Source organism: Heliangelus exortis, chromosome 1 (assembly GCF_036169615.1).
Source record: "Heliangelus exortis chromosome 1, bHelExo1.hap1, whole genome shotgun sequence".
NCBI classification, from domain to species: domain Eukaryota; kingdom Metazoa; phylum Chordata; class Aves; order Apodiformes; family Trochilidae; genus Heliangelus; species Heliangelus exortis.
This window is the reverse complement of record NC_092422.1, coordinates 139,774,943-139,802,630: the sequence shown is the minus strand read 5'-3', so window position 1 is coordinate 139,802,630 and position 27,688 is coordinate 139,774,943. Positions and strand designations below refer to the sequence as shown.

The window sequence follows — 27,688 nt, the reverse complement described above, 5'->3', positions numbered from 1 at the left end:
ATATCTAACAATAGTTTATTATAAATTTACTTCTGGACAGAGAAAAAAGACAACAGTCTTAACAAGATATTTTAGCACAAGATTTTTGTGCTTGAGAACTGCTCCCCTTTGCAAACTTATGTTACATGTTGGTTTGGTTGTTTTTTTAATGTTTGTGGCAGAATTTCACCATCGGATGCTGACTCCACAGCAAGTGAACAATCCAGTGGGAGAGAGACAGGAGAAGAAACTGCAAGACCATCAACTACTGCAAACGAGGGCAAACCACGCAGAGCAGTGAAGAAGGGTTTGTTCCTTTTCTTTTTTGTCTGGTGTGCACCAGCACTGCTTTATTCAGGTTGAAGAGTTACTCGAGTGCTGTAATTTTTCTAAACTCACCTTTGACTGCTAGTTCTTATAGTTTGTGTCACAAAAAATTTTTATTCCTCTCCTTTTTGCTTTAGTTTCTTCTGTTGAAACTGAAGATCTGTGCATTCCTTTAATTCCAGCAAGCCTCTGAAACTAATGGCTTAGCAGGAATGAATCTTCCCTCCTTTTCTCTCCCACACACAGCTGGCAAACCTCTTTCCATTTAGACTTAATTGTGTCTCTCAGGGTAGCAATCTTGCACAAAGTTTCGTGGGCAGTAGAGGTCACAGCAGGACTTGATACAGCTTGGTTCTATGTAGCTGTAACTTGAAAAAGTGAGATTAAGGAAAAGAGGCCAGAGAGGAAAAGGTTTCACAAGTAAGTTCTAATTCAGATTTCAAAATGTCCTCATCATTGTGCTTTAGAAAGATGAAAGTGCAGCGCTAATACATTAGTTATCTTTTTTGAAGAACCTTCTTGAAGTTAAAGTGCCCCCAATTATCCTGGAGGTACTCTAAGGTATATTTTTTTCTCATTGAACACTTTATAAAAAAAACATTTTCATTCTTTTCATTAAAGCATTCTTTAAATAATTTTCTTGTTAAATAGTGTGTTCTTAACTGTGCCTACACAAACACTAATTTTTTTTTTCTGAGAGCCACTTGCATTTAGATGGCTTGCTCCATGCCTGAGGTTTGAGTTACCAGATCTTTGCCCTAAATCACAATATTCTTCCTAGGCAAAATTCTGATTCTGAGGATCTAGTAAAGGAGTTTGAGATATCCCCATTTATTCTTAATATGCATGACCTTGGCAGGAGCAGAAACTGAGAAGAAAAAGATATTGACCACATTGTGAGCAGTCTCATCTTTATATTGAATGTTTTTCCATGTACTCTGTGAAGTACCATCTGAGATGTGATAATGACTGCTGAGGAGGACAGTATCTGTGAAATTCAGATAATAAAAGACAATATCAATTCTTCCTTACTTTGAAGAACTGAGATTAAGGAATATGTAAGATAGTTTGTATAAACTGCAAGCTCTTGGGTGACTAAACAACAACTTTAAAATAGAGTATTCCAAACTTGCACAATGTGGAAGAGCAAGGGTGCTGGAGGAGGCTTTCCTCTGTTATGAACATGTAAGAAAACAGAACACAGGATCTGCTGATGTGACAGGAAAGTTATACTTTCTAATAATACAGCAGACAGTGTCTGTTTCATGTACTTTACACAGTGTACAAAAAGAAGATACTGTACTGGTGCTAAATGCTTTTGTGCCTTAGATTAGTTCCAAGGACCAAAACTCATGACCAAGTACATAAATAGAAAAACAATTATGCTGTCACAGAGCTCATCTCAGGGTGGCTTATCAGTTGCCCCAGCCTATCTATCTGCAGTTCTGTTGCCCTTATAGACTTAAGTGGGATGTACTCCCAGTTATTACCTGGGAGGTCCATTTTTATTTCTTCATTTTCCATCTGTCTTTAAACTATTATGAAAGGCTTAACATGCCCTTTTAGTGTAGAAATGATAGGGATTGCTTCATCTGAATTATCTGGCATAGGCAGCAAGCATATTGTGCAAGATGTGTCCTTTTTACCTATCATGCCCTTACTGTATCAAATACACTATTTTTTTCAGCATTTGGTGCCCCTAGTTTGGTAATCATAGGGACTATTGTTAGCATCCAGAATTGTAGGCATTCTCTGCAGAGCTCTGTTAAGTGGCAGATTCAGCTTCCTTTTTGTGCAGCTGAGGTTTGGCAGTTTCATCCAAGTTCCTGTATCTCATTCAAAAGTAGATGCAATCCTCTTACTGCTGTCTTTTTTTCCAGTTGCCATTCTAGCTGAATCATTTGTAATAATTACTGTGTTGTCTCTTCTTTTTTCCTTTCTGTTATCAGGAGCAAACAGAGTGGGTAAGTAAACAGAGCTGATAGTTGAGTACAAATACAGATAGAGGTGCTGGGGTAGTTGCAACTGTATCTTAGGAATGGAAGGAAATTTTTTTCTGAGTCTAGAAAACAAAAATTGCATTTGAACCATTAAAGTATGAAAAATTACAAATTTTTCAACACATATTACAGTCATCCAATTTAGGCACATTTTTCTAATATCCTCCCAGTTCTTTCAAATTACTGAGGAAAACATCACTGTGAAAGAAGCAAAACTGAGGCAGCTGTCCAAGTTACAAATGTTCTTGAAGTTAGTGTCTTTACTGGAAGCCCCAGACTTTCCAGGCTAGCTGCAAAAAAAGCACAAATATTTTCTCATGAGCTACTGTTTTTCTGGTTAGAACTGAGATTTAGCAAAGATGGAACTGGAGAAAGCTGACACTGACTTTGATCATGCATACCATATGAAGTGATAAATTAAGGACCCATAGAGATGGGAAGATGACAGAGAATGATGGATATAGGGCTGGCTATGATGCTCTCCATTGATGGATTTGTAAAATTAACTAATGAGAGTCATCAGCTGCTTCCTGGGAACATAATCTATTGTGATACAAAGAAACAGTGACATTTATCTGAAACTGCATACTCTGGCATGATTCAAATACCAGTGGGACATTCCCATTGACTTTACCTGATTTTATGCACTTCTGTTACCGTGTCTCTTCTTTTTATTTCACAAGGGTGCAGGAAGCAATAGCCTTCCTCTATTTCCAGCTTCGTTGTTTTTTGTATGAAATCATAGCTTTCTGCCAAGAAATTAACTTTTCTGACATTTCAGTTCATTTGGTAGTTTCAACCAAGGAAACAGTGATGAAGGCTGATCCTAAAAAGTGACCTATGTGGACTGGTTTTTAAAGATGTTCTGTCTGGTATTTGGGTTATTCCTCTCAGTTATTTTTCAGCCTCAGCTGTCTAGTCTGAGATGAAAATTTCATTCATATAGAGCCATCTGATAGTTTTATAAGAAAGATTTATAACCATGGACAATAGTGTAATATAAGAACTTTGAAATGAGAAACCGTTTTGCTCTTTCAAAACTTCTAAAGAAGGTCATTCATGTGTTGAGTTAGAAATCTTTTCTTCTTTTGTTGTATGTGTACAGCACTGTGCAGTTCCCTGCTTTCTTATCTGCTTTATCTGTTTCCATCTTGGTTTGTATTTATAGACACATTCAGTGTATGCCTGCAGAAAGGAATTAAAGGCCAGGTGCAGATTATGTTTTGGGGTTTTTTGTATGTATATCTGTTCTGCAAAGGAGGGTAACATAACATGTTACTGTAGAGCCTTAACAAAACAGAGTTGTGGCCTCTGCCAAACACTTGTTTATACACACAAAAGGGAAGGCTCAGGATGAAATTATAAAGATGCTCAGCATAACTGAATGTGTCGGACCTGGCTAACCAAGCAATATGAAAATAACCTTAACATTTTATTTTGGAGGTCAGTGAGCTTTGAGAAATGCTGTTAGACTGGAAAGATTGGGAAAAATTACTGATGTATGGGGAAAATGAGAAAGATGGATGCAGTTCAGTTTTCCATTGTGCTACAGGGTCACTTGGAGGGATTCACACTAGCTACTTGAGATGTGTCTTGTATCCCTCTGAGAGAAGCAATGCTTGCATGCTCTTAATAAATGCATGAAGACGAGGCTGTGAAAATGCCACATGGTAAAGATCATATAAATAGATACAGAAAATTAGATATTAGGAAGAAGAATTTTTTTACTGAGAGTTAGGTGCTGGAATGGACTACCCAGAGAGGTGATAGAGTCATCATCCCTGGATGTATTTAGAAACAATGTAGATGAGGCATTTCAGGACATGTTCAATTGGGCATGGTGATACATATATTTTATTTTATTATTTTATTTTATTTTATTTTATTTTATTGTAGAGTGATAGTGATTATTGAATGTGATGCTCTTAGAGGTCTCTTCCAACCATTACAGTTCTGTGGTTCTGTGGTGTCTTGTTTAGGCTCTGTGTCTTACAAAACATTTGGGACAGAGAGTTCTAGAGTGGAACTGTTTACCTTCTTTTTAAGGATGCTTACACAGGAAGGTCACATTTATAAATTTTGTGTACCATATGCAAATGTATACGTTTGATGATGCAAGTTAGAGCAACATGAAAAATAAGTATTTTGCTTAGCTTGTGGCCAGATTGCTTCCCAGCCCCAAAGTAATGTGCTGAATATAACAAAAGGGTACCAATTCTTTTCCCCTCCTGCTCCCTTTTGTGCTAGAAGAGGGAAGCAAAGGAGCAAGTGATCTTCCACAGAAGATAGCATTCACTCATCTTCTGATTCCTATACTTCATTACCATCACGTGTTGCAAGGGGATCACAGCAATGGTTGTTTTCCTTCTTTTTTGTTGGAGCTGTATGTGGCAGATGAACAATTAATTCTGTATTGGAATAAAATCAGATTCTCCTCCTGATTTGAATCTTTTAGAAGTCTGTGCAAGGATGTGGAACTATGTCCCTCTACTCTATTGTGTTCCTCCATCAAAAGTCACAAATCTAAATCTCTTTATTGCTTATATTTCATTATGAAAAGCAGTTTGAGAATTTATGGCTTTACCATGTGGACAAGACAGCAGATTGTTTTGCAATTCTTCAACGGTTTTTGCAATTCTAATCCACATAATGGTCCCTGTTGTAGGCCTAGCTCCAGCTAAAATACTTAAATATCTACTTAACTGCACATATTAATGAACTTAACTGAAATTATTAACTGTTGGCAGGAGCAGGGCCACAACTTGTATTGGTTTCCATCACATCTTTTGCTGATCGTATTTGAGTTGATTTAACTTCTTCAACAGTTTACAGCATGACAGTGTTTGTGCAGCTTGCTTCTTACTTTGTGAATTGTTTATCCTGTCACAGGATAAACAGAGAACAAAACAGTGCTCTAGAAGCTTCAAACAGTAATATGTCTTGTAAAACTATTTGCTTATTGTGTGGATTTAAAAAGGCTTTTTTGTTTAGTTCATGTATCACTCCTGTCACTTAAGGAAGTGCGTTTTCAGACCTCTTTTATTGCTCTTTGAACCTCCATTTGGGGAATTTGCATTTCCTTCAGTATTGATAAGAGAAACCATTAGCAGTATGTACTTGAACAGCTTTTTTATGGAGTAAAGTAGATTAGGATATGGGGGGTTTGCAAATGCCAAGAGCTTGATATACAGAAATAAAGAATGACAGCTCACCTTCTGGAAATGTAACAGAAAAGTGTTTATAAATTGCAAACCACTGGGTTTGCATGCTAAATATGAATCATCTGAAAGGCCTGTGGGGCAAATTAAAGACAGATGTAAAACATGGCAGCCTTGTAGCACAGCATCTGTAACATTTGACTGAGATAACCCTAGCAGCACACCTTTACTCTGTGTTCATTCTGGTGATTTAGGACCTCCTCAGACCAGCAGTGGAAATGAGCAGCACTCCTCAGCCTCTATCTTTGAACATGTGGATAGGATGTCACGTTCCTCAGATGCCAGCAGACGGGTCCCAAGCAAGATCCAGCTGATTGCTATGCAGCCGATGGCAGCACCTCCAGTTCAGAACTCAGTACTCTCTGATCGAGTAGCAGAGACCAACAAAATCAATAAAGAGGTATTTTTAAAGTTCTTTGAATGTTTCTGGAGGACTTTATGCCCAGCCAAGAGGGAAGTGAAAGTTATCCAGTTTCTTGTTACCACGGAGTTCCTCATTAGTTCCTGAGGAGCTTAGTTTTGACAAGTTACAGGAACAATATTGTTTTCCAGATAACCATATCTGGTTTTAAGAGATGCCTAAACCAAAACTAAGCACAGAGAGGAGCAGATGTGATTGTCAGGGCACCTTGTGTTACTGTATTTTTGCTAGAACATGACTTGCAAGAGTCATGTAAGTTAATATGTGAGAATTGGAAGATCTGACCCAGCTTGGTTTTCATTCTACGCCATTCTTTTGACTCTTTTGACTTTTCAGCACCTTAGGATATAGGTTATACAAACAAGTTATCTCAGGACATTCTGGGGTGTGAATTTGATTGATACATTCATTACTTCCAACTTCTCATGTGTTTATTTGGCAGTAGACATACAGAAACATCCTGCTTTCTCTGAGGCTCATGTTACTGTAAGCAGAATATGAGCAACCCTGGTAATGTGCTGTAAAATGACATCATGCACTACCTGACAAGTACCATGTACCCATGTCCTGGTTTTGTATGGGATGTAAGATGTCATCTTCTCATAATTCAGAGTGGGAGATTATTGAAACCTTTAACTGTGCTAAGATACTTTGTTTCTGAGTACCTTATGGAAGAGAGGTAGATACATATATAGTATGCATAGGCAAGAGTGGCTGCAAAATAGAACTCTGATTATATGGGTAAAAGAGATGTAATTCTAACTATAAATGTAAACATTAAGCCTGGCTTTATGCTTTTTTTGTAATTTATTTTCATGAGAGAATACACAAAAATGAATTTTTATTTGGTTTTTAGTTCACTGCTGCAGATATGTTCCAGAATTAGTCCAGCTCAGGCAGAGCAATTGTTGCTACTTGGTTTTGTGTCCAAAGCTTTTTGATTCATAGGAATGATTTCAGTGAATATTGGGCCAGGACTTAAAAATGTGGTGTTATGGCAGCTTTCCCCAGATGGTGAGATGCACTCCAGTGAATTTGTAAAACAAGGTGGGAGAGAGGCAAGGATGCTCACCCTGCAAGAACTGATAATGCCAAGCTCATCTAGGGAGCTGTGCCCTTGTATTGCTGCTGCATTTCATTGTAGTTTGCAGTGTCATCTTATGCTCAGCAGAGGCTCTGAGTTATGAGCTGAATTAACCCTTTTAAAGTTCTTGCTTCTTATGTGATGAAGGTCATTAAAGAGAATGGGTGACAGACTTCAACACTATTGATCAGATATATTTCTGTTTGACAATGAAAGTTAGATGCAGCCTGTACTGGTTAGTCTTACTATTTCAGAGCAGTGTTGCTTCTGACAGATAAGTTTTTTGTGTTCCTCCCTCCTTTTGTTAACAAACTGCCCCCTCCTCTTTAATTGCACCTGCTGTGCTGGCAATTGAATTGTATATAATATTATATTTACTTTGAGAGGCAATGGGAATACTTGAAAATGTCCAATATAGAAACTGTCTTTACAAGTTGTATGACTTATTTCAATCCTTCAGAGATTTGAGCAAGAGAGGGGGAGGAGAGATGTAGGGGCAGGCAGGTGAGGTGTGGGGGAGAGGTTTACAGAACAGCAGAAGAAAGTTCTATTTGCAAAAACTAGAGATGAAAATTCACATGATTTTTTTTTCCTTCTTTAAGATACAAACAGCCCTGAGGCATAAATCTGAGATTGAGCACCACCGCAATAAGATTCGTCTTCGTGCCAAGCGCAAAGGGCACTATGAATTTCCTGTGGTGGATGATGTGGTAGTGGTTGACTCCAAAGAACAGCACAGAATATATCGCAAGGCACAGATGCAGATTGACAAGATCCTGGACCCTGGAGGCAGTGTGCCTACGGTCTTCATAGAGCCCAGAAAGAGGTAAGGATTTAAAAAATGGGAAAGAACGTTTTTTGTTTTAGAGCCAGCATCCAAAATAAGTCGGCCCTGTAGTTCTGAGCTTTCAGAACTTAAAATCATTTTGTTCCCTATTTGAATTTGAGTTATCTAGGTGAAAAGGCTTGAGTCAGTCTAAACATTTTTATCTGTTTCGGTATATGCCAGTACGGTTTGTTTTCAGATTATTCTTCTACAAGCTCTCAAGTGTGAATTCATGATAAATAAATGGAAATGCGCAAGAACTGTCTGAAAACCATTTAGTATTTGCTCTGCCACTTGTTTGAATAATTCTTGTGTAGTTCATTGGGATCAAAATCACAATATAAATGCTAAAAATAGATACATGGAAAATATAAACTTCAAGAAATAATATTTTTGTAAAGGGGGAAAAGACGAAAGGTAAGGAAACCATTAATTTAAGCAGTATGCAGATTCGGGATTTTAAAAGCAAATTCATGAATCAGTGAGATTACCTTTTGTGTATTCCCTCTGGGTAATAAGACACATTTTTAAACATCCCAAATCTGCCTTTCCACCCTTGCATTTTCAAAGAGAAAGTCTTCCCTGGGTTCTGTTTAATCCTAGTAGGATTAAACCCAAGATGCCAAGAGCAAAGCTTTGTTGGCAGCCTGGTCTGTTCACCTACTGCAGAGTGTCAGACGGTAGTTTGGGAGGTCTGCAGAGGCACTGGCAGTGGGGCTGGGGCATGGGTAACTTGGAGAGATTAATGTAGAAGGGAGGTGACACTGGAAAGTGTTTGAGGGAGGAAGGAGACAGTTTTGAGAGCTGTCAAGGAAAGTGTTATTTGAAGAAGCTTGAGGAGAGAGACTCAAGACTAAATAATGGCACTGGCATGAAAAACTGAGAAAGGGAAGAGAAGCAGGGATGATGCAAGGATGACTTGAAGGGAATGGTCAGAGGAGTTTAGCCTTGAGTGGTAGGAGAAGACAAAATGTAAAAAGAAATGTGATTACCTTTGTCTTGTTTGTTTTTTCTCTCTCTCTCTGCTTTTTGTTTTCATCCTGTTAAGTTCTCGTGCAAAACGTTCTCCCAAGCAGCGGCGGCGACATCAGATAAATGGCAGCCCAATTGATGCAGAAAAGGACAGGTTAATTACAACTGACAGTGATGGGACATACAAGAGGCCTCCAGGAGTCAATAACTCTGCATATATTGTATGTATGTCTCTTGAATGACAGGGGTGCTCTGATAATTGTAATGACAGTTGTGACATGGTGAGGTTTTTGGCCATTATGCTATGGTTTCTATAGCTAATTTCAGTCACATGTAGTTAGCATGTTAATCAGAGTGAAACACAGATTTCATTGGCAATCTGTCAGAATTAAGGAGTAAAATTCTGCCAAGTATTATCTTTGATAATAAAGAGGCCAAGAACCAAACCTTGTTATCATAAATGCTACTCTGTTATGCAAATGAAAGTGTGCTTGGCATGTTCCACTATATGTTGAACAGTTTCACTGTCGTCCAATTTGCTGGATGTTCTTTATTCAGATATTACAGAAAATTAATCCTTTGCTCTCACAGAGCCGAAGATTCTGTTCCTTTCATGAGAATTTTTCTCAGCTTTAAAATGTAAGAATGAATTATTAATGAAAGAGAAATAGTGTCTTTTTACTATGCAGTAACTTGAAACAATTCTAGTACAATATCTTGAAAATTAATTTTGTTTCCTCTCTAAGAAATGCAAAGACACTGGAGGATGCCTCTGTTCAATCATACTCGTGTCACAAACTGTAATTAGACATCTTTAGCCACCTCTAAGCAGACTTTTCTAAGCCTAGAGCTAATATTGGAAACTCACGGACAGTTTTCATCTTGAAAAATGGCTTATTGTCTTCAAGAATTTCACCATTAGCTGCATATGCAGTCAAGTTATGTCGATTTTTGTGGTTTCCCTCTGCCTTTCACACAAGAGTGTGATGCTTTTAATATGCTGCAGCAGAATGAATTATCATCTAAGGCTGTTTAATTCAGATGTGTCACACAGAAATTTTAGCTTCTGTATCAAGACAGCATTCAGAATGCTGAGTTCCTGATGAAGTCGAGGCTTTTGCATCTTGATGAATGATTTTGCAGTGTGCATGCAGTGGTAAGAGTGAGCTTAGATAACAAGTCTGCTGCTGCAAAGCTTGTTTAATTTTCTGTTACTGAGGGACAACAAGCCCATGTGGAAGAGCCTGGATGGTAACAACATGCCTCAGGTGTTGCTGATACACAGCACTTGCATGAGTCCCATTTAGGTGATGCACTCAAGTTCAAGCTCCATGTGGCTAACTACTTAGTTCCTTAACAGATCCCTTTGTGGTTTTTTCCAGGAGGTAATAATTCCTTAATATTACTGCTGATATGGTAAAACTAGATTAGCTAAGGGCTGAATTAATTTATTGGAACTGCAAAAGCAGAGGAGTCAAAGACGTAGACAGAACTGGTTGCTTTCTTCTGGGTGGAGTAAGCTCTCTGCATGACTTCATTACATGCTTGCAAACCACAAGATTTCTATTGTAGCTGAGTAACTCTGCTGCCTTACCCCAGATCAGTCTTTCAGATCACACTGAAGGACATGTTTGAACAGATGGTGTCATGAATGTGCATACAGAAGTGGTGAAGGTAAGGGGCAGGTTTTGTCCAGCACCAGCATTTGTGCCATTTATTTTGCTGTGGTTCTGGCAAAGAAAATACTGAGTCTTAAGGCTGACAGGAGCTTAAAACCTGATTGTTCAGATCTTTTCTCTGGTTATCAGATCTTTTCACCTTCTTTCCATTTCCTCCAGTCTGATCCAGACTTGCCTCCTGAACCTCAGACGTCATCTTCAGCTGATGTGGGGAAGTTCCCTGGTTTGCCTTCCCACCCAGTCTCCCAGTATGTCCCACCTCAGCCGTCCATTGAAGAGGCTCGGCAAACCATGCACTCGCTCCTGGATGATGCTTTTGCACTGGTGGCTCCCAGTAGCCAAGCAGCCGATTCCACAGCCATCACACCGCCCGGGGGCTCCGCGGGACAGCCGGTAAGCAGCACTCCTGCTCCAGCAGGGAGGGCAACCACATGCATCCAGTGGGGATCACCTTATAGTCCAACTCGGGCAGTAAACAAAGCATTTAATGTAAGTGATGCCATTTCAAAGGCTTTTCTGGGCAAGTAATTGGTACCAGTTGAGCTGTGGTCACTGCTAATGTGCCCTTGCTGACAGGACTCAGCAAAAACGTAGAACAGTTCCTGGAACAAGGAGAATTAAGAAATTACCATCACATGATGGTGAAGTTGGTTTTTAAGCCTTTTGGATTCTTGTCCCTTTTCCCATCCCAACCACAGGAAAAGATAGGAGTTCTCCTATTTTAGAATATCTTTTCTGTTCTTCTCAGATATGATCTTTCACAGATCAGTCTATGTCTAGTAGTAAAACTTGATTTATTTTTTTTTTCGATATATGTGCTATTTTGTATCTTTATGAAAAAAGAATGTGTTTGGCTTAGGTTATATCTTTCAGCAGGGAATCCAAATGGGATAGGGAAGCAGTATTTCTGCGTATGATTTTTTTTGCATGTTTTGGAGCACCGAAACACACATAAGTTTTTAGGTCATCTTGAGTACCACACTTACCTAGTAGAAGTTTCATAATCCCTTCAGACTGTCGAGTCCTGTGGTTTTCTCTCCTGCAGTCTGATGCTGGCTGAGGTATAAAGAGATTTCCAGGTCCAAAGCTTTGCTTGCTGAACATTTTAAGCTAAATAGACCTTGAAGCAGCCCTTAATATTCTGCAGGTGAGGGAAAGTATTTTTGAAAGGGTTTTAAGTTAGGAGTCTGATCAGACAGAAGAGACTGCTAACCCACTGTAGCAGTGATTCCCAGATCATCTCATGCTGCTGATTATTCACAAAATAAGCTCTTATGGTTGCAATCAAGACACATATAGAGGCCTAATGATCTCTGCCATTCATAGCTTAAAAGGCTGACAGTGGACTTCCCAGGGTATGAATTTTGAGTTTAATTTCCTTTTTTTTTTATTCTTCTGACAGAGATATGTAGAATTTGGAATGACTCCACCAACAGCACCAGGTCTCCTACCAAGGTAGCTTTTTACTGACAAACTTACCATTTATTGTTTTCCTTGCAATTCCTCCAGATTTTCTACTGGCACTACTATATTATTATGTAAAAAGTACTGCATAGATGAGAAGTAATAAATGACATATGCATGCTGTATGGAATCCAATCTTCCATTTAAAAGAAATGTGTTTCTAGCCCTTTAGCTATAGAGATATCCTTCCAAATACTGAGTAAACCACCGAGTTTCTGCTTGTAGAGAGCCTTAAACAGTTACTCAGATGCATGTAGTTCTCCCAGGACTCTCACTCTCATCTTGTTTCTGTAGCCTCAGGGCCACACTCACTTGCAAAAGCTTGCAGATGACTAATAGAGTAATTCTATTTTTAACCAAGTTGAGAACGAATTACAGCACATGGTGACCCTCATAGAGAAAGCCTGCCTTGCAGGTCTATTATAAAATGAGAGGGGAGGAACAAATTTTCCATCTTCTCCTGGCCTTGCCATGGGAGAATTATATAGTGATGAAAACAGTTGTCCAGGTGACTGCCGGTTCCAGGTTTGGTGTCTGTGCTTTAACTGCACATAAAGTTGGACTCTTGAGACATGGTACCCACTGTGGTCACGCTTGTCCCACCAAGGTGGTAAAAATTTGGCCTTGTGCTGTTCTCTCATTACCTTCTTACAGCTCACTGTGTGAGATGAAATCCCATGGTATAAGTGTCATTCATTAGGTTTCACTTGAAGTCTTCACTGCCTTGGAAACTTAATGGAAACTTTCCTTTCATCTTTGTTCTGCAACCTGATTTCAAAGGGACCTACTAGAAAAGGCAGAGTCTCTGAGCACATTTTCTTGACTCAAGGGGACAGTTTACATGTGCATGGAGCATATGTGAAATGGCACACAGTATGACATGCATTGTGTTTTTTGTTATTTAGATTTTTCTTGAAGGTTATGAATTTTGAGACTCAACACAAAGCATGAGCAATTCTTTGTCATTGAGAATTTTCTCTTTGTTGGCCTGTTGCACACTCAGAGAAAATGTAATAAATTACTTATGAAAATGCTGTTACCTGTGTTGATACATCTGGGCAAGATAGTGTTTTTGAAATATATTTTTTGTTAAAAAGTTTATAAAACTCTGACACAGACAGTTTGTATTTCTCTAAATTACAAATTAATGGCATCATTATTAATAGCTCAAATGCTGGCTCTGCCAGTGCCAGCGGATGAAGTTGGCAATCTGCAAGGTTGTTTGCTTTAAGAGGAAAAAATTCTTTTAAATTTTCTTTCAAATAGAAGGTTTACTAAAGTTTGGCCAATAGAGAACAAGGAAAAAATTGTCATGGTTGGGGAGAGGGCATTAGGCTTAAATTCAGGAGATGATGATAAGCAAATTGGTAGAGACTGTGCACCAGTTGGATTAAGGAAAAATAACCTTAGGTCAGTAAAATTGGGTACTGTGTATCGATGCCATGGTTCATTGGTTTAAATATTCAATGCATGGAATAATAGTTGTGAGATTTCTCTGTACAAATGCAGTCAACATCTTTAATGGGGTGGAAACAACCTTGGTTAAAAAAATTAAATAAAAAGTACCTAGGTCACATAACTATCTAGGCAGACATTAAGGCACAGTGAACAAATTTTACCAGAAAATGAACATTTTATCACTCAGCAGAGATTGAGGTACTTAGTAGCAGTGGATTCATGGTGTTAAATTGATTATTTGGGGGGCTGTATCCTCCCACTTAATTAAATTACTGGAGATTAATAAGTACTCTTGAGAAAATATTTTCATTAGACAATATAAAAAAATTGTAGTAATTTATCAGGTACAAGATTCCAGCTCAGCACTGCCAGTGTAAAGGGCCAGATGATCATGTACTTTCCTGACTACAGTGATTAATACAACAGAAGTGACGTTGTTAAACATTACCTACTCATTCAGGCATGTATTTTAACTATCTTTTCAATCTAGTTGGAAATGGTTTGCTCTGAATCTGCTGAGTGAACAGGTGGGATTGCATACAAGGGAGCTGCAGAAGTTCTGAGACTTCTACAATGGGACTGTTGCATCTTGAACCCCTTACACCTTCTCCACTTAATCCTGTATGCCAAGTAACTAGTACTTTAATTGATAATTACTTGTTTGTGCTTTATTAGGCTCTTTATTATCAGTTTGCTATCTGGCTGACATACAAAATTGTGGTTAGTTTTCCAAATAAAGCACAAATCAAGAATAGTTTTAATTAGATGAAGTCACATGACTTTCCTGTAAAACAAAAGGATGTAAAACTCGGGTCTTGAGGAATGGCATAAATTGCAGTCCATAGTCTAGAAGGGCTTAGATACTGTTGTGGCAAAAAAGCACATAAATTCATCCCTAGTCCTCACTTTAACTAACTTCATGTGCCTGGCTTAGAATGTTTGTCTCTCTTTGCTTACTTCATACTCACCAGTGAGAGGCTTCAGCAAAATATAATGTAGTAAACCTAATTTTTTGCTTTGAATGCCTCTTGAGAAATATAGCTTTCTTCTTTGATCACAACTGGAGTTTAAGAGAGAGTAGCCTAGTAACCTAAGCACCTGAAGTTTGGGCATCCACACTTCCACCAGATTGAAAGGAACCAATATTCCATGGAAACTCAGCTGCCATCAGTCTTTTAAAATGCAATATTTTCATGCCATGGTTAAGATATGTTAATGTTAAGTATAGGAAAAATAACATTTCTATTTCCTTCTCTGCACCTGTTCTTTGAATGAACTACAAGGGTTCTAGCACAGGCTCCATTACCTTGGCACAATTTATGAAGTTAAATCTATGGCAACTTGTTGTTGACTCTTTTCAGTAAATACATAATAACGACCACCAGTGCCAGTCTGATGTATAGGAAACATTAATTTTAGTATACACTGCATCTTTCATATGTCTTAGTGACAGCTTTGATTAGTTTGAATTTAGAGAGCAAAGTCTTGAAAATTTCCTGAAAAATTGAAATGAAACAATAATTGTTCATGAAATACACATGTAATGCACCAAAGCTATGTGCCCAGAAACTCTTGAGTAGGAGTCAGATTTCTTGCTAAGGTAAGCAGCTACATCACCACTCTTTCTTATTTTTCTTCTTCTTTTGATTAATTCCATTGAAGATGCATTTTTCCCCAAGGGGAGGACAAGATCTGTGAACCCTTTCCTCTGCACTGAGTGACTCTAACATGTGAAAAACACTTGTGTGAAATTCTGTTAGATTTTCTGACTTCTGTTCCTGTGGAGTGCGGAACACGAAGGAGGAATAATCAGATTTAATAATTTTCCTTAACATTTAAGGTTAAAATTTATATTAAGAGGCATCATAAATAGCTGTTGTATGAGGAACGCCTGCTTCTGATTAAACAATTCACTTATTTTAATCTTGGCTCTTTTTCCACAGGCAGAACTTTGGGCCAGGCTTTCTTCAACCTGCAGAGTTAATGCACCCAGACCAGCAGCCCCCTGAGGTTCAATATTCCTCCAGAGGGATCTACTCAGAGGAAGTGCCATCAGTGGCACGGCCACGACCAGTTGGAAGCACTGCAGGTACACTTCAGTTAAGTTGAATATGCTTTAAAATAACTGATCCTTTTCCATAACTACACTTACAATGAGGTCAGCATTAAGACTTCATTCTCCTTCAGCTACTACGCTTGAAATGTGGCCCTTGTCTTCACTGCCAAAAAAATGTGCTGACAAAGTGAGGTTAACTTCATACCCATAGGACCTTGCAGAAAAATGCAGTGCTTTGCCATCTTCTTAGTATCTTACAAGCACTGGCTATTACACAGCATATTTTCAAAATACTCCTTTCTCTAAGAATGGAAAATTAATCGTATTAGAGCATACAGTGTATGCGAACTTTCCACTATTGACTATTATTTTTGTACTAAATGAACTAACTGATGCACCTCAAATCAGCCTGCTGAATAACAATTTAAAAAATATTTTTCTGCATCTTTATTTCTCATCTCTTGCCTTAGAAATGTATGCATAAAACCAGGATCTTGTAGCTTCTAATGATGCTATCTACTGCTCCCATATGAAATCATCCTCCCTAATTTGGTTGTGAGATAATTTCTGTAGTACTCATCAATGCGATCATGAATAAGATTCTAACATGGCAGTTAAGCAGCAAACACTGATTATGAGAATAAAATATTCTATTCTTATGCAAATGCCATGGTTAATTCTGTACCAGAGAAAGGTTTTCTTCCTAGGGAGTTGAAGAAGACTGGAAATATGATTGTGTACTCATGTCAGACTCCTGGTTTTGATAGCTGCTATCCTCTCCCTGTAAATGTTAAATGAATGAGAATGACAGGGATGTAGTGACTGTTAGAGTTTAATGTTGGTTACTTTGTTGTCTGATTCACACTGTCCTCTAAATGTTTATGAATATTCTGCTTTAAGATTTAAAGTCATTTAGATGATTAGTTTTTGTCCTTCAGCATCATTACATGCAAAAATGAAACTTCTCAAATATTGGCTTTTTTTGAGAGGAAAATAGGAAAGTGACCTAACTGTCCGTCACGTAAATCATACTGTTGTTTTGGTCTTTCTCTTCCCTTTTTGTACATACACGGTTTCCTGTTATGTATCTGTGGGTTTATTAAATGTGTTTCATTTCTAATGAATAATAAAAAAAGAATTTGTTTCCCTGGGGGAGGAAGTTCAGGCAAAAGGAAAGCTAGCATGTTGTTATTTATCTCTTGCAATTAATGGTGGTGACTAACCTTGCATGTGTTTGAAATGAGAGGGAGGGGAGGGAAAGGAGAGAGGAGGAGGTTAGCTTTCAGGCTGAAAGGAGAGACAGTGTGTTCTGACCTTCTCATTAGTCAACAACAGCATCGCTTAATATTTAACCACAAAGCAAAGCTGGAAGTGCCAGACTCTTATATTGTCATGTGTAGTCTTCTTCTGAGAATAGAAAGTGGTCTGAAGAGTGAGGGTCTTGCCAGCATGATGCAAATAAGGTGTACCACAGGAGCAAGTATCTTCTCTCTGATGATAAGTAATTTACATGGAGACATCGCCAGGGCTTGCAGAAAACACTGTTTGGAAAAGACTGGCATATTTTTGGAATGAAGTGTAGTCCGTGTCTGAGATGCATGTATCTCAACCTCTTCTTCCAGTGCAGTGGCAAGGAAAAGCATCACACTCAAATGAACTGCACAAAATGCATGTAACTTTTCCGTCTTTATTCTCCACTGACAGCCTTCTTTCTGCTGATTTTTTTTTATTAATTGCACAGAAACAGAGCTCCACTTTCTTCTTTTCTCCAGCTTCCAACAAAGTTTTATGTTGTCATTTGTCTGCCCTACAAACTTGACTGTGTATAAAAGATAAAAAACAATATTTGCTTTTAAGGTTCTCAGATACAGCACCTCACTCAGGTGGGAATTGCTAGCAGGATCGGAGGTCAACAAGTGGAGATCCCCTCAGGCAGAGCAGGGCATGGCCAGCCGGGGGGGCCAGGGTGGCCCCAGTACCGTGGAGAGGATGAATATGCTAGGAGAGATGCAGTGAGTACTGTGTTACACATTTGCATAGTTTCCAAAGTAGTGATATGTTTTTTTTTTTTTTTCCTGCGTTACTGTTTTGGAACTTTCTCCCGCCTGGAATACTTTCACTTGCTTCTCTGACATTCTTTGCTTTGCTCTTCAAACCCTCATTAGCTCTTCTAACTTTTGCTTGCTGTTCTTTCAGCTCTGCTTTTCTCCAACTCCTTTCTCTCACTTTACTGTAACCTTTTTTTTTTTTTTTTTTCTCACTTGAGGCCTTCACCCATTAATTGCAGTTCACCCAGTTCTAATTCTGAGCTCCAGCAAAGGTGGATACACCTTTCTATTTTCTTCTTAGAAACATGCCTCTGTATTTTGAGATCATTGTAAGTAGAAAGCACTGAATTAAATTGTCCCAGACTACCATCTTACTTTGTATTGGTGTAGTTCTTTTGTCTTCTGTATCAGTGTGCAACAACATGAGTCAGGGAAATTGAATGAGGTCAGAAACTGCACATAACAGGAGAGGGGTTTCTAAACAGGTTATTTTCCAAGGCTCAGTCAGCGGGATGTGGTAAATAAATATGTGTTCTTTTGCCAGTGTTGCCAAGGCAGACATTGCCATTTTGTGTTCTTGGCAATGGTGCTTCTAGAGGTTGATGGGTTTGACTCAGCGAGGTGTGTGAGACTGAAGGTAGTATATGGCCTTTCCAGAAAGGATACAGTTGCCTGCTACCACTCTGTGCTTGATGTACTTACATTATGAAGCAGACTGACCCGTGACAGCTTTATTGCAGTACTTTAGAGAGTGACAGCTTTATGTTCCTTCTTTTGCTCCTTTCCTTAAACGTTTAACATTAAACATTTGCCTAATCATTTTTCTAGTTTCTTCCTTGAAGGAGGAAGGAAGGATCTCCTTCTCTTGCATACTTAGGACAATATGTGTTCACACCACTTGAAGTTGCTTTGCAGTATTGCATGATCTTGTAATTACATAAAGAAGATGGAACAGGATGGGCCTCATCTTTTGATTCTAGTGAAACTGTGCTGCTACTACTCCAAGTGAACTTGAGAGGAACAGCAGGAAGCTTTCAAGAACTGTGCACACTAGAGACAAACTATTTAGACTCTTCAAAAACTTCAAGTTTCAAAGCCAAAAGATGTATTTGTCTAACTTAACCTTGCTACCTGTGCTTGGAACTGAATGCAAGAACATCATAATTTCAGTTTATATCTAAAAAAGCACTTGCATGAGAGATCTTAGTGTCGCCTGTTCCATTTGCAGAGGCATCTCTAGGTTACCACTCATTGCCTCTTCTTACAGTGTCTCTGTCTTTTCTGAAATTGCCTAGATCTGTGGACTTTCCCCTTCTGTTCCCAAATAAATGTTGATCCATGAATTTCTTACTATTTTCTTACTTGAATTGCTAACATATAACTGAAAATTAAATTAACCGTTATCTGACATAATATGTAAAACATTGGTTACATCCGTTTCCTGCACAACATTTGAAGAATCATGGCCCAATTCAGTGTGATTTAGTTGCAGTTTGAAGCTTCATGTCTCTTCAGCCCCAATTGACTTTGTTTTAATTAATCATTTTGAACACTTCCTGGGCCTTGACAGAACTTCCTGCTCACTGGTTGCTGCAGTTCATGTGTTACTGCAATGTGTTTTTTTTCAGTTTTGATGAAATTTTTTTTAAATAAAGCAAAAGGAGGAAATCACGGACTAAAAATATCTGAGTGTGGCCTCATTTGGTTGTAGGAGAGCTCAGCTACTACCTGCACTTTCTTTTCCCTGTGAGGAATTCTTTATTTTTTTGCGAAGTGTTATTCCTGTTTTTAAGAAAAAGCATCATTAGGCAAGCCCTCATCTTGTAATTTCTTGAGTTAAATAATTACCTTCAGAATTTGGATACCTTCACTCGGACAAAGCTCTAATTTTGTCTTTCCTCCTTTTTGAAAAGAGGATTTATTCAATGACATTTATCTTCCTTATGTGGCAGTATGCAACTGATCTTTGCCAACAGTCTTACTATTCCCTCATTCTGAGCAACTTTCTAAAATTAAAATCTGCCTTTAGGAATTAGGATCTAGAGTGCTTCTCTCACCCCCAAAACTGAGGGATCTGCATTTGTTTCTTGAAGTAGCCCCTGTTCTCATGGTATCCTCATGTATCATTCCCTCAGCCTACACCTGATTTTCTGCTGGAATACGACCTCTCACTTGCATCTCCAAAGCCAGTGTGCAGGTTACCATCAATTCACCTTAATTCTACATCTAGAAGGCCTGGGCAGCCAGGATGATTACAGCAGTCCCTTAGCTAGCTCAGAATACAGTGCTGAGAAGGTGCTCATGTGAGCAGCAGAGCAAATGAAGTCCAGATCCTTACAGGTGTGTGTGGTGTCTTGCACATCTCTGCCTTCCTTTGACCACCTGGAATCACCTCCTTCCTATCCATCTACAATCCTCTGTAACTCTCCAGAGTCTTCTCCAGGATTTCGGTGTTTTCACTAAGTCACCCCTATCCTTTTACTCTATTTTTATGCTCTGGCTGCTCGTTGTAGTAGCTCTACACAATCTTGCCATTCTTCAGGTTGTCTGATGTCCCCTGGCTATCCCCTATGAGACATATTCTGGCTGACAGGTCCAGCTAAGCACAGCCTAACCTGGCCCTCCTGCCACTCACAAGCAGATTCAATGATATCACAAATCAGGTTATATCTAATTAGCTATCTTTTTTTGTGAATTTTATCATACATATCTCTTAATACATATACATATGTATGTGTATCTGTGTATTTATAGATCCAGCTCAGTTGAAATTGGCAACAGAGATCAACAGTTATTAAATGGAGAGGAACAAATTCACAATCTGATCTCATAAATCTTCGTTACTTGAGAAGGAAGAGTCAATAAAGATATTTTCGTCATTTTTTATTCTAGAGAAGTTTCTATATAAAAATTTATATGCTATATAAAGATATCAGTTGTTACATATATAATTCGTATGTATCAATGTGTATTTCTGTTAGTAAAGAAGTTTAAAAGAAAAAAAAAAAAAAAACAACAGCAAAAACTGTTCCAACTTTTTAGCCTCCTTATTTTGCTGTTGTAGTTTAGCACAGGTTAGGTTTCTTAACCCAGTCTAGTTTTGAAAGTTCTCAGACTGGTTAAATCCTGATGTTATATATGACATCACAGATATAGACATTCTTTTTTACTAAGATATTTTAAAAAAACTTTGCTAGAGTTAATGTTAAAAAAACACCTACTGTAACTATCAAATGTGCTTCCAAACTTGCCCTAAGAAACCATTCTTATGGTGCTAATTCAGTGCAGTCTGAGATAGGAGCTGAGTCACATAATGCATTTTAATGTGAAAGTAACCTGACTATAGTTTAGGTTGCTGTTTAGACTCATCTGTCAAAGAATGTTTGCTTTCAGTATTTTTTTATGTCTCTTATTTCTTTTAATGTTTTTTTTATTTCTCTTCTATTAGCCCAGAGATTACTTGTCAGGTTTGCTAACTCTAGGCTGCACATATGAATTAAGTTTCAGGTTTCATTGCCAAACAAATAATTCTGAACATTTAAGAGACTGATTCATTCATTTCTGACACTAAAATCGCCTCCCTTTTGTAAGAAGTAAGACAGGATGTTACTTGAAAATCTTCTTTACCTATCATTCCTCTGTTAAAGCCTCTTTCCCTCTTAATCTCTCTCCCAAAATTAACTGTGTAAATGATGAGTGCAGTACATGAGCTGTGCAAGACAGAATCTATTATTAGTTCTATAGTTTATTAGTTTTAGTTATTGTTATTAGTTCTAGTATATATAGTTCTACTTTATACAAAAAATACTTAGATTTCATTTATATTATGAGAGATGTTAAGGAACATACTCATGCATTTTTTGTGTTCCTTGCATATTGCTGCCACAATCACTCTTATGTTCCCCATATCCTTCCCAGCCCCTGCTTTGTAATCCCTTCATTCCCCTCCTCCCCAAATCCTCTTCTAGCTGACCTTGCTGTCCTTTCATCCCTCATCAGATTGCTCTCTCTGCTACTACTTTACAGCTTATCCATGGAGAAAGATAGTGCTCCCTCAAACATGATAAGTGTGATCTGAACTTGCTGCAGCAAGGGGCTCCTCATCCCCAGTGCAGACCTTTTGAAAGGGGATTACTCTGTTTTACTCCCAGTTGTGCCTTCAGCAGCGTGTGTTCAAGACCCTTGTATCCAAGTGTTTTCTTCTCACTGTGTCTCTTGTCTTCAGCTATACGAGGCAAGATGAGATGCTTGCTTTGGGGATGCCAGATGGAATTTAGATTTTTGAAACATACCTGGTTTGTGTCCATACTTGGAGTCAGTGCAGTCACCTGGTGTACTGTAAATTCGTGTTTTGTTTTAGTGTAAGCAGATTTTTTTCCAGATGGTAAGCCTATAAACTCAGGCTTTTGTTTTGTTTCTCTCTTGTTTTGTTAAAAAATGTGTGTTACTGAACAAATGCAGAATTAGCCCCTTTCTACCCTGCAACAATGATTGTCCCTAACTGGGGATAGTGTTTCTCAGATATGTAAAACAGCTGTTGAGTACAGAACAACCTAATCTTTTTGATTTAAGTAATTTTCTCCTGCTGCTTCCTCAGTTGACACGTTTTCTGGGCACTGGTCATTCACAGGGTCCTCACAGGTGTACAGTAACAGGCAAGCCAGACAGAAAAGGGGAAGGTGAAAGCAGTAGTATCTCTGTGTATAGATAGTATGGAAAAATGACAGCTGGGAAGAGAATGATTTGCCTGTTGTCCTTTAGGAAGTTGATGGAAAGGCAAGGAAAGAGAAGCCAATTCTGTTGACTTCCAGTTCTGTGTTTTTTCTCCCTGCCACCTTCCATTTAAGTTTCTAACCACTAGTACCATAGAATGGAAGGAGGGTAAGACTTTTAAATGGATACTCAAAAAGATTTTGAAAATCTCTGGATTTGTGACAGTCCAGCGATTTTGTGTATATTCACTTTGTGCTCCATAAGAGGAATTACTCATTGATACAAGAGAAGAACAGTGGCAGCAGATAGAAGCATCTCCATGCTGCTTTTCCCCCTGTTCTTTGCCTCTTTTGCTTTCTTGTATTTCTGGGATTATCAACTTTGTTCAGAAAGTATAATAATGCTTTTTACCTTTTTCCAGACACATATGCATGGACACCAAGAATATTCCTCCTCACCAGTATTCCAGATGCCGAGGACTTCAGCCAGGCAGCCTTCAGCACCCCCTGCTCAGCTTCCACACAACAACCTTCAGGGCCAGGGCCATTGCTACACCACCAGTTCCACTGAGGACCTCCAGCCAGGTCACTCTTCAGCCTCTCTTATCAAAGCAATTAGAGAAGAACTTCTACGACTTTCTCAGAAACAGACAACAGTGCAGAACTTCCATAGTTGATTTAGCATTCCCTTGCAAATCTGCCAGGTATCTGCTTCCTATGGAAGCAAAGACTTAGAGGAAATCAGCAATGTCGTTCTCTCAAAAGAATGAACTTTCACAGCTCTGTTGACAATACTCTGGAAAAAAAAAATGAAAAAGGCAGAAAAATGAGGATAGTGAGGAGAGACAGGAGACAAAGAGGGAAAATCATCAGTGTCATCACAAGTCATATTACTTAATCTGCTGATATTATGGTGCTCCTCTTCTCTCTCTACCCTCATTTAGTCTAACAAATAAATGAAACCTTAGGTCACAAAGTCAATACTCCAGCAACAAAGAAATCACAGGAACAAACTCTTAAGTATTATAGACCCCTTTTTTTAAGGAAGTAGGTGAAGGTTTGAATAAACTGAGATGACATTTTGCAAGAGATAACAAGTACTCTGATCTCTCCAGTGCTTATGGGGAACTGGTCTGTGTTGCTGTTCAGCAGGATTATAAACTGCATCAGCTCAAGGGAGCTAAAGGTGTGATCCCACACAGGAATCACTTTGGTTGTAAGGAACAATGGGACTACTTAGAAAAATGGTCTTTGAGCTACTTGTAACAAACTGGAACAATAATTGTTATAGCTCTGTGCTTCCAAATGGAGCTACCCTCTGCACTCTTCCTTGTTTTCCTTCTGGTGCTGAAGCTTCAAGTGTTCCTTCATCTTCAATGTTTGCAAAGTGAAACATTGGCCTTGTATAAGAATATATCTTTAGACTTATTCAGGCTGGAAGAGCAAAGCAAAGCATCCAAACAGATGGGGCTTGGTATTTATTTTGTTTAAAAATTATTGAAAACTGGGAGAAGAATACTTAGCCACAGTTGAATCTGGGGAAATGTGTATGTGTATCTTTAAAAAGTACATTTACATACTATATGCTCTTGCAAAAACCAGTGATGAAATGTTGCCACTCTGTAGTTTGCTTTGTGGACAGAAACAAATCCAGCCTGACTGGTACAGGGTCACCAGCATTACATTATAAATTGATGTCCTAAATCATTGCTTATGTTTGGATCTGAATAATTTTAGTGAAAGTCAGTGACAGTTTAGAGCATTAACATAGGCTTAGATTTGCAGTTTTGAGACAGTTTCTATATTTATACTTGTTTCCACTGTCCCCCTGGACAGAAGGTGAGCATTAGCTCCATGGGAAGAATGGTACATGCCATGGAACTGTTTGTCGCTGTTTTTTCCAGAGTTTTAATTTAATATTAGCTACGAATTTACTAATATTTGGCCACTGCATACCTGTAACTGACATAATACATACAGAAATTTTACTTAAGTCATGATTTGTTGGAGTGTTTTTATTTTCAGGTCAGACTGAATTACACCAAAGTGGCACAGAGATAGAGGGTAAGCTCAGTGTTTGTGAGGAGGCTTGGGAGCCTTGCCCTAGAGAAACAAAAAGCGAAACTATTTGATGCTACAGTTTGGGTATTACCAACTCTAGCAGATGGCAGCCATGAAAGGCCTAAGGAAAAGTCATCTCCCAGTGAGATCTTTGGGCAGTTGATCAGGGTAAGGGCTGCATTTGCATCACTGGACTAAAAATGGCATGGGTAAAATACAGGTATATGGCAGGAATATGTTATAGTGGCTACCAAATCTGTCCCTAATTCTGGAGCACAGTTCAAGAACTCTGACAAGACTCAGACTGAACTAAAAAACAGGTAGGAGGACACCATGGAAGAACTCATTGTTTATGAAGTATGTAAATAAAATTCATTGCCAAAGCCAAAACTAGGAAGCAACTGACTGCTCATTAATACAGAAAAAAAGGTGGTATGTTTTCCCACTTTATTAGGAAGCTTAGTTCTGTTTCTGTTTACCCATGATCATCAAAAGGCTTTGTGAAATTGTTTTGCAGGACTTACTGCAATGAAGCAGTCTAAATTAATTTACAGTTCCCTGGTCAGTACTTAAAGCCCTCATGGGCACTGGTTGAGGTTTGAATAAAGTAAGAACACCAGCATGGTTGTGAAAAGCAGTACCAAAAGGTTATTATGTTTTTAATTTTTTAAACTTTTTGTGTGATAATAAATTCTAGGATAAAAATTAAAAAAAAAAAAAAAGAATATTTTCTGCCAAGTTTGTAAATATGAGTGTTGCCAATACTTCTGCAAAATGTCAAGTTTTGCAAAATGAAGAGTGTTTCAGGCAATGTTCATCTGGTCTCACTGACAGTGCTGAAGACTGACTGTTCCTAAATGTTCCTATTAAACCCATCTCTGTCATAGTCCACAACTTTCTCCAGCTGGGTTCTGCAGTGAGGTCAGAGGCAAATGTGCTTATAATATTAGCACATCACTGTGACTTCATTTCAAGAAAATGCAGGCTTCTAGAAAGCAAGTTTGTTGTCTGGCTGCTGGTTCCAGCTATTTAAGAAGGAATATGAAGTAAGAGCTTTGAAAGTTCGAGGTACTTAAACCATTTCTCATCCATTTTTGCTAGTGATGGTAATGATACTATGATATTCCATCTTTTTATGTTTGGAAGAATAACCTTTTCCTTTTCAGTCCTAAATCTTATGAAGAACATGTAAAGGACAAATAAATACTGGTAAACAAAAGAGGTTTTCTGATGCAAAAATTCCTCTTAAAAACCTTACAAGTTCGTGGGAAAGGACAGTGAAACAGAAGAAGTCAGCCCTGGTTGGAAGTTATGTTCTCAGAATGGCTGGCAACTTGACTCACCTGTTCAGAAAAAAGTGGTGTAAGTCAGGCATAAGGCACCAGTTCCAAGGAAGGTCTTAACATGGGAGATGCAGATTTTATGTTCTCCAACTGCTGGAAAAGCTGGGTTTTTCATGTGCTGCAAAGGGACCCTGTGGAATCCATGTGCCAAATTGTGTGTTTCAACTTGGGAATTCAGGGAAAACTAGAAGCTTCTGTATCCTTATGTGCTTGAGCACTTTTGTCAATTTTTTTTTTTTTTTCTGAACTTGAAGTATACTGAATTTAATATCTCTTAATGAATCTACCAGTGTCTGAAAACACTGATCAGATGGGTAGTTGGTACAGGTACAGAAAGCTGTTACCAACAGTTACAGCCATTTCCATGATGAAGCCATCTGGCTCATGGAATACTCAGGCTCTTCTCTTCCTTCACAATTTCCCTTGACATTTGTGTTTAGTCTGTGTTTAGTTTGGCATACAGAAGAGCTTGGCAAGATGAGAGCTATGTAATTTAGCTTGCAAGGTTTTCTTTTCTTGTTTCTGGCCAAAATGTTGACCCCTGGCCTGTTTCTTTATTATCTTTGGAGCTAAGTGAAATTTTACAATTAATTTTCATACACGCAGTTCAAAGGGCAGGGCACGCTTCACTACTATAAAATATTCCCTACCAGGGGAGATTCTAGTATATAACTCAAGAAAGAAAACCTTGCTTTTAGGATGAGTGAATTGCATAGGTTCTATAGTCATAATGTTAAATGTGCATCCTTGGGAGCAGTAAGTGGAATTTCACTGACCTTTTGCAGCGTACTGTACAATGTTAGGTATAAGGATTTGGATCAGGCTTCATAAAGAGAAGCTGGAGAGCAGCAGCAGCATCACACAAGATCTGTGTATAGCCAGTGTGGTAGTGCTAGGTCATGGGCTGGACTTGATGATCTCAGAGGTCTTTTCCAGCCTCAGTAATTCTGTGATTCTGTGATCAGCTCTGCACCCAAAGGAACAGCTGGCAAGATGCTGGCCACCTTGGTATCATACACCTTTATGCACAGATATACATCTCACCCACAAATGCGTGTTCCTACTAAGTGCTGAAGCCAGTGTCTTTAAATTAGGCCACTGACAGCAGGGCTAAACTGTTATCTGAGGAAATGACTGTTTACAGAGATCATAACTTCCCAAGAACCAAAACAGCTGACACTGTTTTGTGTCAACTCACAGCCTGGAAGCACGGCAGGTGGATTACACAAGGAACCTGGTACTGAGTCCAAGTGAAGGCAACAGTTGTGGCCTGTATCAGGAACAGTGTGGCCAGCAGGTCCAGGGAAGTGATTCTGCCCCTGTACTCAGCGCTGGTGAGGCCACACCTCGAGTCCTGTGTCCAGTTCTGGGCCCCTCAGTTCAGGAAGGAGATCGAGGTCCTGGAGCAGGTCCAAAGGAGGGCAACCAGGCTGGTGAAGGGACTCCAGCACAGAACCTATGAGGAGAGGCTGAGGGAGCTGGGGCTGTTCAGGCTGGAGAAGAGGAGGCTCAGAGGAGACCTCATCACTCTCTACAACTCCCTGAAAGGAGGGTGTAGCCAGGGGGGGTTGGTCTCTTTTCCCAGGCAACTCTCAGCAAGACAAGAGGGCACGGTCTCAAGTTGTGCCAGGGGAGGTTTAGGTTGGACATTAGAAAGAATTTACTGAGAGGGTGATCAAGCATTGGAATGGGCTGCCCAGGGAAGTGGTGGATTCTCCATCCCTGGAGATATTTAAAAAGAGACTGGATGTGGCACTCAGTGCCATGGTCTGGTAACTGCAGCGGTAGTGGATCAAGGGTTGGACTTGATGATCTCTGAGGTCCCTTCCAACCCAGCCAATTCTATGATTCTATGATTCTATGTGATGTGGATGGCAGGAGGGAGCTGAACTAATTGTTTAATTCTTGCCCTCACCACGTTCTCCCCTTTTCCAGCTTTCAAGGAAGCAATGGGCATTTTCCATTCCATGCCTTATCTAGCAGTTCTTGGTTAACAGGTGCCTGTCCTTCAGAAAGCTCTGCCTTGGCCAAGGGCTTTCA

The 27,688-nt window shown here is 39.0% G+C and overlaps 1 protein-coding gene across 3 annotated transcripts in view; it reads left to right on the top strand.

The window, feature by feature from the left end:
• KIAA1549 (KIAA1549 ortholog) overlaps nt 1-24,237 on the top strand; it is a 152,468-nt gene extending 128,231 nt beyond the window's left edge. Inside the window, exons 12-20 of one of the 3 annotated variants that reach the window (XM_071727735.1) lie at nt 162-286; nt 5,719-5,924; nt 7,632-7,855; nt 8,904-9,048; nt 10,666-10,899; nt 11,909-11,961; nt 15,372-15,517; nt 17,342-17,496; nt 22,667-24,237. In XM_071727735.1, the coding sequence (XP_071583836.1) occupies nt 162-286; nt 5,719-5,924; nt 7,632-7,855; nt 8,904-9,048; nt 10,666-10,899; nt 11,909-11,961; nt 15,372-15,517; nt 17,342-17,496; nt 22,667-22,921 (1,543 nt within the window). In that variant the 3' untranslated portion in view covers nt 22,922-24,237. Of the gene's footprint in view, nt 1-161; nt 287-5,718; nt 5,925-7,631; nt 7,856-8,903; nt 9,053-10,665; nt 10,900-11,908; nt 11,962-15,371; nt 15,518-17,341; nt 17,497-22,666 lie in introns of those variants that run through there. The other 2 variants (XM_071727743.1, XM_071727752.1) reach the window with 2 other exon arrangements.
• Nucleotides 24,238-27,688: the final 3,451 nt, after the last annotated feature.